The 13,350-nt window shown below is 31.0% G+C and overlaps 1 protein-coding gene across 12 annotated transcripts in view; it reads right to left on the bottom strand.

Moving 5' to 3' along the window:
* Positions 1-2,314: 2,314 nt before the first annotated feature.
* sif (guanine nucleotide exchange factor still life) overlaps positions 2,315-13,350 on the bottom strand; it is a 156,705-nt gene continuing 145,669 nt past the window's right edge. For all 12 annotated transcript variants that reach the window (XM_071180822.2, XM_071180820.2, XM_016074968.4 and 9 more), the window contains 5 exons: positions 12,713-12,892; positions 12,002-12,120; positions 9,629-9,805; positions 6,641-6,828; positions 2,315-5,471 (listed from right to left, as the gene is read on the bottom strand). In XM_071180822.2, coding sequence (XP_071036923.1) covers positions 4,667-5,471; positions 6,641-6,828; positions 9,629-9,805; positions 12,002-12,120; positions 12,713-12,892 — 1,469 coding nt within the window. In that variant the 3' untranslated portion in view covers positions 2,315-4,666. The remainder of the gene's footprint in view (positions 5,472-6,640; positions 6,829-9,628; positions 9,806-12,001; positions 12,121-12,712; positions 12,893-13,350) is intronic.

Raw genomic sequence — 13,350 nt, 5'->3', positions numbered from 1 at the left:
CGGAATCCATTCTTTACATAGTTGTTCATTTACTTTAGGGAACACGCGAAAAATTATACTTTTTCCTTTTGTTTTTATATCAGAATTTTTGCAAGTTGCAATAGCGCAAACTGGCATTTCGATAATAGTTTTAAATTCTTGTAAATTCACTGCAAAAACTGAGGAAAGTCATTATAGAAAATAACAAATGTCTTAGAATATCTCGCAAAAAGAAATTATCCAATATTAGTTAGAGCTAGTAAAGCCAAACGCTCCGTTCTTGAAGTAAAAGTGCGAGCTTTGCGCCAAAGTGACGTCACTAGAGTGACGTCGGAGGATCGGAGCGGCAAGAGATACTTCAAAGGAGTGAACCAGCCCTTGATTGAGACAGTAGAAACTTTTCATTCTTAGCCGGGGGACAACTGGACTACCTTCCCCCTACGACTAGGGACATTTTTTGTTTCTGTTTCTGTGGTCAGTATCCACCAGAAGAAGTATACGAACTGTATAAGAACGAAGATATAAATTAGTAAACCATTTCTTTCTTTTTTTCTGCAACAGGATGAATGAAGTGAGTAGCAAACCTTTTGTATGGGAAATTTGTTCCACCTGAAATGGTATTGCACCATCCATTATAGTCTTAGTAATTTTGATACAGTACGGGATTGTCATATGATCTTATTTAAATGCTTTATTTGCCCGGACTAATGAAGCTGTATGAATTACTCAGTTTTTGTAGATGATCAGTCATTAATCTTGCCTAATGAGTCAATGAAGGAGAAGAAGAAGTTTGTCAAAGGTTGGTATATGCAGTTGTGGGGTGTGTTAACATTAAGCAGAAGTCTTCAATTTCTTTTGTTTAAGAGCCACAGTGAGTTCCATAGACCAAAGTTTCGACATTATAATATTTATTTAGGGAGTAATCCCTTAATTACTGATGATTTTCCCTTAAGAAATGTAAGAAAAACTTCAATATTAACGATTTTAAGCATTTTTCAAAGTATTTTCATCCTCTTTGCGCCTCTCCTCTAGTAAGACATTTCAACTCATTCGCCCGTCAGCTGGCAACATACTGTACATTTGAAATACGACAAATATTAAGAACTTAGTAGAGCACTTATCTTATTATAAATCACATCATTAATTGCAATTAAAATGTCCAATTACATTGCCCACATCCTTTATTGTGGTTCTTTTGATAAATTTCAAAGTATAATCAAAATGAACTGCGGTGGTGCAAATATCTGGCAGTTACCCCGGACTAATGACAGCGTAGTTTTTCCTAAGTAAATATCTTACGTATATAGACATTTTGATATTACCACTGTGATTTAATGTAAAATTTAAAAACACCAATTAAACTGAATGATCGGTCTACTTTCCTAGTAGACGTGAAGCTGATATTGATTATTACGTTAATTGGCAACTCGTATTTTACTTTAAATTATACACCACAGCATAGAATAAAAAAATATTGAATTATTTAATGAACGAAATAGACAATAAAGAACGTATTATTGTATATATATTTTTTATATAACTGTCGCTGAACAGCCGGCCCTATCTTGGGTTTACGACTACTAATGTTCAACTCCGTAGCCTCGTAATTTTGGAACAATCCAGAAGACAAGGAAACTCCTGGATCAGTACCCCCAGATGTACTGTTTTGCTATGGGAACATGTAGGACTTTGAGACTCGTCATATTTAGCGTGCATCAGTCACCATTTACTGCACGGGAAGTCTACGGCCGGCGGGGATTGAACCCACGAACTCTTGAACATGGGCCCAGTGCCCTACCAACCAGGCTTTCCCGGCCTGTTATTGTATATTTAAAACATTTTAATCGACTTAAATAGACAGACAATATGTTGTATATTTTTAAAAAAAGAAGATGAGACTGGGTAGTTCCATTGAAAGTTAACTTTGAGTACTCATTTTTTTCGTTTTGTTTCTGGTGGATGCATATATGCTTTGTTTTCTAAATAAATGGCAAGCTTCATTTTGACTTATTGCTTACCAAGTTTCATTTTTTTTTAACATTTTGTTATTTGAAGAAATTTTATTTTTATTGTCATTATTATTTGCATAAGAAAAAAGTAAAATTAAAAGTTTATTCTTTTTAAAAAATCTTCTACTTTTTCTCATGTTTGTAACAATAAAATCACATTAAAATAAAGCTTTTTATCTTTTTCTGAAAGAGCAATCATTTTGGTAATTTAGAAATTAAACAATTTTTTCCTTTTCATTTTTATGTGTTTTTCATAAAAGTAGTAATGATACGCGAACGATGTTAGTGAATTATTGTAACTGAAATCGACAAAAAAACTGCTATAGTTTTTAAATGATTTGTAAAGTTTTTATTTTGTAAAAGTGTCAACAACCAACAACACTGAATATATTTTGAACACAAGTAGGCAGGAGAGCAAAATAAAGAAAAAGGATACTATATACAAATATAGATATGTATGCACGTCTTGTATACATACATGTATTTATATATCTATAAATAATATGCGTAAATACGCAAGAATATCTACAACTTTGTACTTTTACACAATAAATATGTTTTCAGTCTCATAAATTAAGCAACAAAACAAGACGCGGGTTCTATGAAAATAAGCGAGTAAATACACAAATTAAAAACAGCCAAAATGCAGATAGCGGTTTTTTTCGCAAATTTTACTTTTGTGTTTTAAGCCAGCTCTAGCTTTGAAGGAAATAATTTCGCAGCAAGGTTTATAGTTTATGTCATGCAGCACCTTCTCAAAACAATAGGCTTAGGAAAATTCAGTCATCATCATGGTACACAAGTGCAGCCTTTGAAATGGAATTCAATTTTCCTTTATAAAACTTCGTAGGTAAATACGGGCTACGAACTTCCCGTAACTTTTATAACCGAACATGTATTAAGTAAAATTCTACTAAAACGTACTTTGGCTTTTGTTTTTTTCTTCTAAAGTTCCACCGTTTCGCAATCTAATCAACCCGGCATGTATATATATATATATATATATATATGTTTTATTTTAATTGAAACTTATTTTTTAACTGTAACCGTAGCTGCCTTTTTGTTAGTCTTTAAAAACTATGTCTACCCTTGTATCACGATTACAATAAAAAAAGGAAACGCGCCTCCCATTGTCGGTTCATTCAAGAGCTAGAAACTAGTTGGTTATGAGTTTATTCAATTATTTATTTACATCAGGCAGAAATATGTACATATTTATTTTCCTCCATCTTTACAGATGGTTTTTCTAGGATACTGCGAATGACCATCCATCTTTATCAGGATGATCTCTAATCTACAATTCTCTCCCGCAGTGGAGAGGGCTAGAGTGGAAGTTGTTTTGTGAGCACTTGTTTTTCTTTTTTCTTTTGAGGATTGCTAATAACAGGAAAAGGCCTTCAAAAACTATGCTTTGTTTAATTCAAATCGCATCGTTGCGATTCATAAATCGCAATCATTTTTTAACTAAACCATACTAAAACTTTCACTTGCTTACATTTGTTTTTAACTAAAGCACTAAACCTATACGTTGCCTTTGTCAACACGTTGGAACCAACTTTAAATGGGTCCGTTCGCGTGCTCTTATAATAGACAAATCATTTTTCCGCTTATAACGTATTCTAAAGTAACGTACTGAACCCTTATTTCGTGTTGATCCAGTGTTTTTCAAACCTATCGAGACAGTGCAGCGTAAAGTTAAAAATTTCTTGTAATGTAATGCAGCTTTAAAATGAAGTTAAATTCTCATAAAAGTAAAATTTTTGCTTTAAAAAAAAATTTTTTTTTTTTAAACTTATTTTTAAGAGAAAGAAACTAAATCTTTTTAAGGTACAAAATTTGGCAATGGACAACATTTCTTGGATTAAAAGTTTATATTTACTGACAAGGCACAGCAGCATTCCTTAGCACTTCACTTGAAAAACACTGTTACAAACTTTTTACGCGTTTAGTGTTAACCTGGATATCGGTTAAAAAATCGATTTCTTTTAAATATGTAGCCTACAATATGAAAAGGACTACAATCAAGCGCTATCTATAATAAACAAATACTCATGCAAAAGAGAGGAATATTCTTAAATCTATTATTCTTTTCTTATTACCTATGAACCAACTGCTCGTGTTGTACACTATAATAATAAGGATAATAATGATAATAATAATAATATTCCTAACTCAGTCAATTGTTTTCTATGATATGGAGACAAAAGTATTATTAATAAAGTTTCACAGAATGTGGAGAATTTGCATAGTGCTCGAATTGTTCTTTCATTTACTAGCATCAGGTACAACAATACAAAGTCACCGGGGCTGAGAACAAATAAGAGCGATATGGTTGAATAAATGCAGTGATAAAACAAAACTTTTCCACAATTCCAACAATATTCATTCTTTAAAAATATTCCAGCAAAAATTTATTCTCCTACAGATTAAAATCTTCATAAACTTGGTTCGTATATATATTATGACTTATAATATCCTATTCGATTAGTATTTGCAATCTATCTGTGAAAATATCCGTCAAATGAAGTCCACATTTAAAGACTTTGGGAATATAATTAGAGCACCAAATATTTTGTTAAGACTAAAACGCTCGTTTTTTTATTTTTATTTTTTTGAAAAATATGACCTAAATCTCCCATACTTGTTACAAGGCAACTCTGGCACTAACAGTTCCTTCGCTAGCAGTCCGATTGTTTACTTGACATAGTGGTTGTCTGTTCTTTTTTAGGTATCGTCGGTGGGATAACGTATAGGGCAGATCCGTACTCGTCGTATACGAAGTACTGCTTCGTTTCCGGTTCCTTACCGCCTTTGTAGGTGGCCGGAAGCGTTGAGGCTTTGTCATACGAGTCCTCTCTCGGTTTCCAGATTGGAGAACTAGCTTGCACCGTCTGGGGATGGTAGCTCGATGGCGGATTGCTCGATTGAATGAGTTTCGCTGATGAGCTGCCCATACTTGAGTTGGACAATGACGACGTTGCGCTAAGACTGAGCGCTCTGGGGGTTCCCAGATTGCCTGGTTTTAGCTTGCCACTGCCCCCGCTACTGCTTCCGTCATGGGATTTGTCAGATTTGTCGGATCTATCGGATTTATCTGATCGGTCCGACCTCTCTGACTTTTCTGAATCTAGTGTCAGCGGCGAGTGTCCTCGTGAGTCTCCTCGCAAATCCCTGACAGAGTTACTCATATCGTCCATGCCATCTGCCACTGTTCTGCTTCGTGTTCTGAAGTTCGGATCGACGTTATCGTAGGTTTCTGTGTTGTAGTCACGATCGAAGTGACCAGCTGAGTGCCTCTGAGAGTGCCTGGATGACCTCTTCTTTGCGCTTAGAGTCCTTGTCATGCTTTCTCCTTTCTTGGAGGAGTGGGGGGATTTTTCCCTCACCCCGCTTCCTTTCGTGGCAGGAACTGTCATGTTGCGAACACTCTCTCGAATGATTTGTCGAATAGTACGGAGGAAAGAATTCCTAAGCTCGGTCGTGCTGGAAATTGAAGGTGAAATTGAATTAGGTAATTATCACTAGAACATATAGAATATAGAATTGATATACTAAAGTGCATGCTAATTATAAAGAATGCAAATCCCTCACAATCTTAAAAAAAAAAAAAAAAAAAATGAAGGAAAATTATAAAAATGTAAAAATAAAATTCTTAATTGATTTTAGCTTATATTTGAGTCAACAAAGCTTATATAAAACAATTTATCAAAGCTTATATATTAAAGCAATTTATTAAAGCTTACATAAAACAACTGATTTTAGCTTATATAAAACAAGTCAAAAGTCTTTTTTTTTCTGAAATGAATTAAATTTTGGAATTTTAAGAACATATATTTTAATTTCGGCTGACATGAATGCATATTACTCTAGAAACTACAAGTTTGGAGGACATAAATGCGCATCACTCTTTAATTACAAGTTACTAAAAAAGAAGAAAAAAATCGCAAATATTAGAAAAAATGGGTCTATAATTTATAGGCTTGATTTTTTTGTAAACCGAAAACTGGCATTTATCTCTATAGAAAGTATATAAAAACACATATGAAAGTCTTGAAGCAATATAACGCGAAACTTTTAAAAGAATAAATCCCACTTTCTTCAAATGTGACAAGTCTGCAACAAAATATCTATTAATAACGTTTCATGATAGATACTCTGTGAGCTTCCAGAACTTTTTGTATTATTTATTGACATGCATCGGACTTATTGGCATAAGTCCTATTGGTATTGTATATGGAAATATTCTACCTAAATATTGTGGTCTTTTTTTTCCGAAAAACACTCCCCGAAAAAGTTTTAAAAATATGGCTTACACTTGTATTGCATTAGGGCTTTCTCATGCAAAAAATATATAAAATACAAAAAAATATTAAAAAAAAAAACAAAGGTTAAGAAGTTGAAACCATATAAAGTATAAGTATTAGTGTAAATTTGGTGCAAAAAATTAACTAAATTTTCAGTTCCTAACAATTTTTTACAAGGTAATGAAATGGAGCTGTTAGGTATATACATATTCATTAGATCAAAAGTTATCCAGGGTGGTCCATTTTTTTTTGCGCATTGTGCATAAAAGTGTATTATAGTGATTAAAATAATTGCATATTTTTTGTAAAAAAATAAATAAAATGCATATGAGTTCTGCCTATACAAACCTGTTTGAAAGTTGGTAAATTTTTTCATTCCGTCGTTGAAGCTGAGATTTGAGATGTATGAGTTCCCACAAAAAGTGTGAATCTCCATCTTTTAGATTGCTTGAACGAACTTGAACTTCAGTAACCGGAATTAGAACTTGATATCTAATTATTTCTACTTCTGAAGTGCTATTTTTATTTGAGCTTCCCTACAATGAAGAAATGAGAATAGAATCATATCATTAAACTAATAAAATAATTTAAACATAAAAATTGAAAGGCTTTTGATAGTTAGATATAATATATCAGTTTGGTATCGTTATATTTAACTATACAGGATGCCGCCCGGCATATATAGTTTTAGAATCCCTGATATCTAGAAACCTTGAATCCAGAATTTGAAAAAGAACGAATCCACTTGCTGACACTCGATTCGTGATTTTCAATTAAAAGTGTTAGTGAAATTTTAAACTTTTTAATAATAGCTTTGCCCTTGCTAATGGTTCTAATTTTTAAAAATCGGAGTATTTTCCTTCGATTCTATCTGGCAAATAAAACAGTTTTGATTTCGATTTTACTTACTGATTGATTCCATTTGGAAAATGATTTGTCCAATTTTATAGCTTTCTTTCTTTCTTTTGCCTTAAGTATGAATTTTAGACTTTAATATATTTTAAATATCCACAACTTTATTTTTGAAAAGTATGTTAAAAATATGCATAGGATCATCGGAAAAAAAAAGCCCAACAAAAATTTATTAAACGTACGGAAATAGTTGTTACGTAGAAATTTAATGTACATTTCTGAAATAAACAACTTCAAAAATAAAATAAAATAAATTTTATGAGTAACTGAACTCTCGTAGATGCTTCATAAGGCAAAAAGGGGAATTTGATTGCTGTTTTATTATCTGCCGAACCACTGATGTTACACATGCGTATACAACCTTGTATTTTTCTTATTATATTGGTACCAGAGTTCATTTGTGCTCAGTAGTTCCGTTGTGTTTGTTAATTTGCAAAACAGTCTTATAATTCCAGCACTTTTTCTTCGAGGATCCAGAATTAAGTGCGATGACTTTCCGTACAAGTGAACCAGAAGGAGAGATTAAGTGCCATAAACAGAAGCGCTGGCAATATCGCAGTGAAGGGAACTATTTTTTATTAAATTTTTACCAGTCAATGTTTATTTTTTGAGATCAAACTTAGTTTATAAAAGCTTCTCATCTAAGCCAAGAGCTCAAGCCCTTTGACAGATCTTTCTTTTCCAATAGTGGCAAAAAGGATTTAATATAGTTGTACCTCGTCATATTTTTAAACCTGTATATGGAACTGTAGATTTCGGCTAAATAACTAATTTTTAAGAATCATATTTCATGTAAGCTAAATTTTCATTTTTTAAAAATAATATCTTCCTAAATCTTGTTTAAGATTTTTGTTCGAAATCACCAATGTTTCTTGTTAGTTCAAGGACTTACTTTTAATCCTCTTTCATACGAATAGGACGCTGCAATGCGTCAAAGTAATATCGAAACGTTTTTAGAAATGTCTTATGGAAGCCCTGTTCATCTTAACTCAACTGCGCCATACACATTCTTCATCAAATGATACTTTTGATTTTTTTGCATGTAATGCACCAACACAAAAAACTAGACTTTAATTCTCCTTTAACTTATTCTGCACTTAACACTTCGAACATCGAATTAAACTGTCGTCTATATCTTATCTGTAGGCAATGGAATTCAATAAAAAGAATGTAGCTTACTTTTGTCGTAATTTTGTGCTGAATGAAATAAAATAGACATTGCTTTAAGATTTGTTAGGGATTTTTATTTTATATGTTTAAAATAAGTCATAATATAAGTTACAAAAAATGCATACATTTATAAAACTTATTTATCTATACATACTTCCACGCAAAATTAATTTTTAATAAATGATTATTATTTTATTATCCAATTTATGAACTATCTAATTCGTTATCTAATTATGAAAATAATTTCACAGCAAAAAAATCTTCAATGAATTCGTATTTGTGAACTTTTATTTATTGAGAAATGACACTAATTCATTTTGACCTTTTAAAAATAGTTTAGTTAACTCATGAGCAATTTAAAAAATACATATTAATCAAATTTTGAAAAAAAATAAAGCTTTTCTTAGAAGTACAATTTAATTGCGATTAATAACTGAATTGTTGTTCGAGTTCTTAAAAAGGAAAAAAAAAATGTTTATGCGTACTCCAGTAAATGAGAAAAAAAAATGTATGAAGTTTTCTTTTTTTTTTTTTTTTTTTTTTTTTTTGTATCACTCACTTCGCAAAGATTGTCTATGTTTCTTATTTACATCTTTCACAAAAAAATATTTTATTTTATTGAGTACTAAAAAAAAACATATACATTTGTTTTTACATTATTTTATTTGTTGTAAACATCATTTATAACTTAATATGTACACAAAGTTTTTGTCGTTAAACAGAATTTGTGTGGATTTGATAGCGTACAACTGTTAACTGTAGGCTAGATACTTTTTCTTCACTTTTTTTACCAAATTACTCACAAAAATTTATATAATTTCTCTAGTAAAAAGTATTTTTAAATGAATAGTGATTTGCTAAATTTAGAATGTTTTTGTAGTCAATGTTTATAATTTAATTAATAAAAAATAATAAACGCCTGAAAAAACAAACTGTACATACATTATTAATATGTAAGCTATTAAAGTTTAGTAATATTAGATTAAAATTGAAATAAATTACTGTTGTTAGTGTTCTGTTCAGAAAAAATGCCATTTAAAGCTTGTAAACTTTTATGCCATTGATATGCAGGATGCGCCATGATTCATACAGCATTGTATTTTTTTTAATTAATGAGTTTCAACATATACTTTCGGGAATATTCAGGGTTTGGATTGTGCATTTCAACTTTTCGAAATAATCTCTAAATTCCTATTTTTTATGCACTAAAGTAAATCATTTCCCCCGAAAACATACAAAAACAAATGATCTTACCATAAGTTTTTTCTTTTGTCGAATCTTTTCTTTGCATAGAAAAACTACAGCTGTCTTAAATACAAAACACATTGCATACAGTTCTAAACCTTTCTTAATTTTGCCTAAGAATTCTGAAATATTCAGCCATTCTACGCCAGCGTAGAATAGTAGTTCTCCTGAGCTGAGATCTACATGCTGAAAAGAAGAAAAAAACATTTTCACGTTTCTATATGTTTTATTACTCAAAATATGCAAGCAAATAATCACTTGAACTATAAATTTTAGTTTACAAATAATACATTTCCATTAATGTATCAGTTATATAAAATTCATTTTTTCTTACTTTTTTTTAATTGCTTCCAATTTTTGTTTGTTTAATTCTAAATATTTTAAATAAAAAAAGTAATTCTTTTCCTTCTCTTACTAATTCTTCTTCTCTTTCTAAACTTTTATGCACAGTAAAGAGGAAAATAAGGAAAATTTAAAATGAATTAAAAAAGAGGATAATTTCCTTTTTGTCCAAATTTTATTTTATTTTATAACAGTCGTTGATCGGCCGACCTAATTTCTGGTTTATGACAAATTTTTAACTTCGTAGCCTTGTAATTTTGAACCCAATTCAGAAGATAAGGAAACTCCTAGATTAAGTATTGTGAGAAATTCGCCTTCGTGGATGAACTAAACAGCATTAACTCTTTTGATGGAACTAAGCAGCATTTGCGTGACAGGGAGAGGAAAACCACGAAAACCTTCCCCGTTTAACCGGATGGCGAGGGGACTAACCCATTATCAGTCCATCACTGAGGATATTTTGTGTCATCACTGTGGTCGGTGCGAGTCAAGTGCTGAATTTGTTTCGACCAGCCATCGTTGAGGTGAACCACCTCGAGACAAGCGCTCTATCCCCTACCACCACGGCTCTTTGTCCGAACTAAGATGAAGAGCTTTGAGCTCATCAGTTTCAAACTAAACCTTTACCAATCTAGACAATTTCACACCAAGTCTTTCCAAGTAACACTTCCTAAGTGTTTCTTTTTTGATGAAAATCAATTTTTTTCGCCCACTTGAAAAACGTAATCTGTTTTAACAATTAATTTTTGGAGAGGGTATGCATTTATAGCTAAAATAGAGGCGGATATCGACGTAATCTCCCCATGTTTTTAAAAGAAGTTCAAATTTCGATTGAAAGGAAATACCTTTCGGAGATAAATTCTATTCGAAATCGTTCAAGAGCAATTGAACTTTGTATTGTTTTAGTGCAATTAAACAACATAAGACAACAGAACATAAAAAAAAAACAGACAAAGTAAGTGCTTCACGATGGATTTCTAGAAATGTGTCTGGACAACTAGTTTCTTTCGGTTGCTAATGTATGAACACTAAAATAGAATTTCAAAAATCTGATAAAATAAAACTCTTTTTTAAGAACTTTTAAAAATTTTTTTTTTTACAATAAGTAGCTTATCATACAGAAAGGCCAAACATATAAAAATCCCAATTTTGAACTTTTGGTCATCACTTTAATTGATTTTCCTATTGCATGGCAGAATTTTAATCAGACATACAAGAACAAGAATTTTAATCAGGCATTAAGATGGAACATTTTGGTAATTTGAAAATGTATCGAGTTTTTGATTTCAACAAATTTTTTTAATCAATTAAATAACAATTAATTCTGCTTGTAGTGGTCTGGAGACGATTTAAATTTCTTAGAACATTAGATGCAGTGATGTAGTTTAAATTTGAGTTCTCTAGCTAGTTGGAGTCGAAATTTTTATTGCAAGATTTCATCGCTACAAATAAGAAATTCAGTTAATAACTGTTCTAAGATAGATAACAGATCTATCTGAGGCTTAAATAACTGCAAATAAATTCTTCAATTTACGGAATCAATTATTGATGAATTTTTGAATATGATTGGAAAAATATTTTTTTAAAACTACTTTTTTGGATTTTATATTTTTGTAGGAATACAATTCCAATAATGTAACAGATTTTTTAAAGTAACTATTAGACTTTTTATAATTAAGAATTTTTTTTTCTTCTTGTAATCAGAGCGTCAGAAAAAAAACCATATAAAAGGAGCACCGGTGTTCCATCTGCTTCAAGGGTTAAATCAATCCTATAATTTGTTTTATAATTTATGCGACAGATTTCATTTCTTATCTTGATAATTTTTAAATTTTTTTATACTGTCAGTGAATTTTTTTAAAACTGACAAAGTTAAACATGTTTACAACTTTAGTACAGATCTATTTAAATTTTTTTCCATTTAAGTGTTATTTGGTTTTAAATGTATTTTTACTAAATATAAATTAAAGAGGATATATAATAACAATATCTTAGTAAAAAATTGGTTCCAAAAATAAGATTAAAGTTCAGTCAACTTACTTGCTTAGAAGATTTCAGATGTTGTCGATGTAAGTGATCAAATATTGCACCATACTCTTCGTGAATCCTTTGCATTTCATTTATGTGTTCTGCTACTCGTTCCATACCCTTCAGAGCCTCTGTTGAAAAAACAATAGCAAATATTGAACACACTTTGCCAAATTCTTTAATTTACGGAATCCAGTTTACTTCAATTATTATAAAATATCTCAAAAAATGATTATAACTTGTTGATGGAAACGTCAAGTAAATGCATGAAGATGTTCGAATTATAATTGTGAAGAAGATTGTTTAAATTAATAAAGTTTAGGAAATATTACAATATGAAGTGTTTTATAGGAAGAAAACAAAAGCTTTTTTTTACGATTTTAGGTTATTGCATTTATTTTTTCGTATACACAACTTAATTGTAATAAATATTGAAAGCCAACTGCAAAATAATACTGAAAACTGCTATTACTTAATAAATAGTTCAAGCTTTATAGCTTCTAATTTGAGATATGTTTTTTTTTAATAGTGAAATAGAATATTCCAATCAATGAGTTTGTTCCACGCATTCACGCATATCTGTTTTCCACTGGTGAGATGGCTTAAGATTAACAATTAATAAAAAATCTTGCATTTTGAAAACTTTATCCTCAAAATATCCAGCATCTTTCTGAGTTTAGAATCGGGTATAAGTCTTTGTAACATTAATACTTGAATAAATACCTGCAAGGTGTTGGTGCTCCTCCGATATAGGATCAGTGAGGTGCTTGAGCTGTTGCAGAAGCAATGGGTATTTGAGTATCCGCTGTATTGGCTTGATGAGGTAGGACTCCAATGAGAAGGAATGCTGGCCTCGAGGATTGCGGGACTGTAAGAATTCCACGAGAGCCGCGTTCCCCTCGCCTGAACACATACACAAGATTGTCAGTATAACATAACATGGCATTCACATTTCAATTACAAAACTTGCTTGATTTACAGCTAATTTTGAGATGATATTGGAAAATTTTTCACGCGTTAGAAGTTCCGAGTTTCTTAAAAGGAGTTTTAGTGCTACAGTCGAACCTCGATTTCACGAATATTTCGATATCTCGAAGAAAAAAAAAATTCCATTCAAATTTCCGATACACTAAATTTTAACTTGATTTCACGAATTTTTTTTTCTAATCCCTCGATAACTTGAATTTTTTTCCCATTAATAGTGTAGATTTATTTTTCTGAAATTAAAAAAATATTCCAAAAATATTTTTTTTTTTTAAGAATGGCTGACAAGGCATGGAATGATGTGTCTTCCTCTACGATAATGAATGACTTCAAGAAGTCTGGATTCATTAAAGATCACAAAAGTAGTCAAACAATCA

Source organism: Parasteatoda tepidariorum, chromosome 8 (assembly GCF_982258835.1).
Source record: "Parasteatoda tepidariorum strain Cologne lab strain chromosome 8, Ptep-v5.0, whole genome shotgun sequence".
In the NCBI taxonomy this organism is placed as follows: domain Eukaryota; kingdom Metazoa; phylum Arthropoda; class Arachnida; order Araneae; family Theridiidae; genus Parasteatoda; species Parasteatoda tepidariorum.
This window is presented reverse-complemented; position numbering and strand designations above follow the sequence as displayed.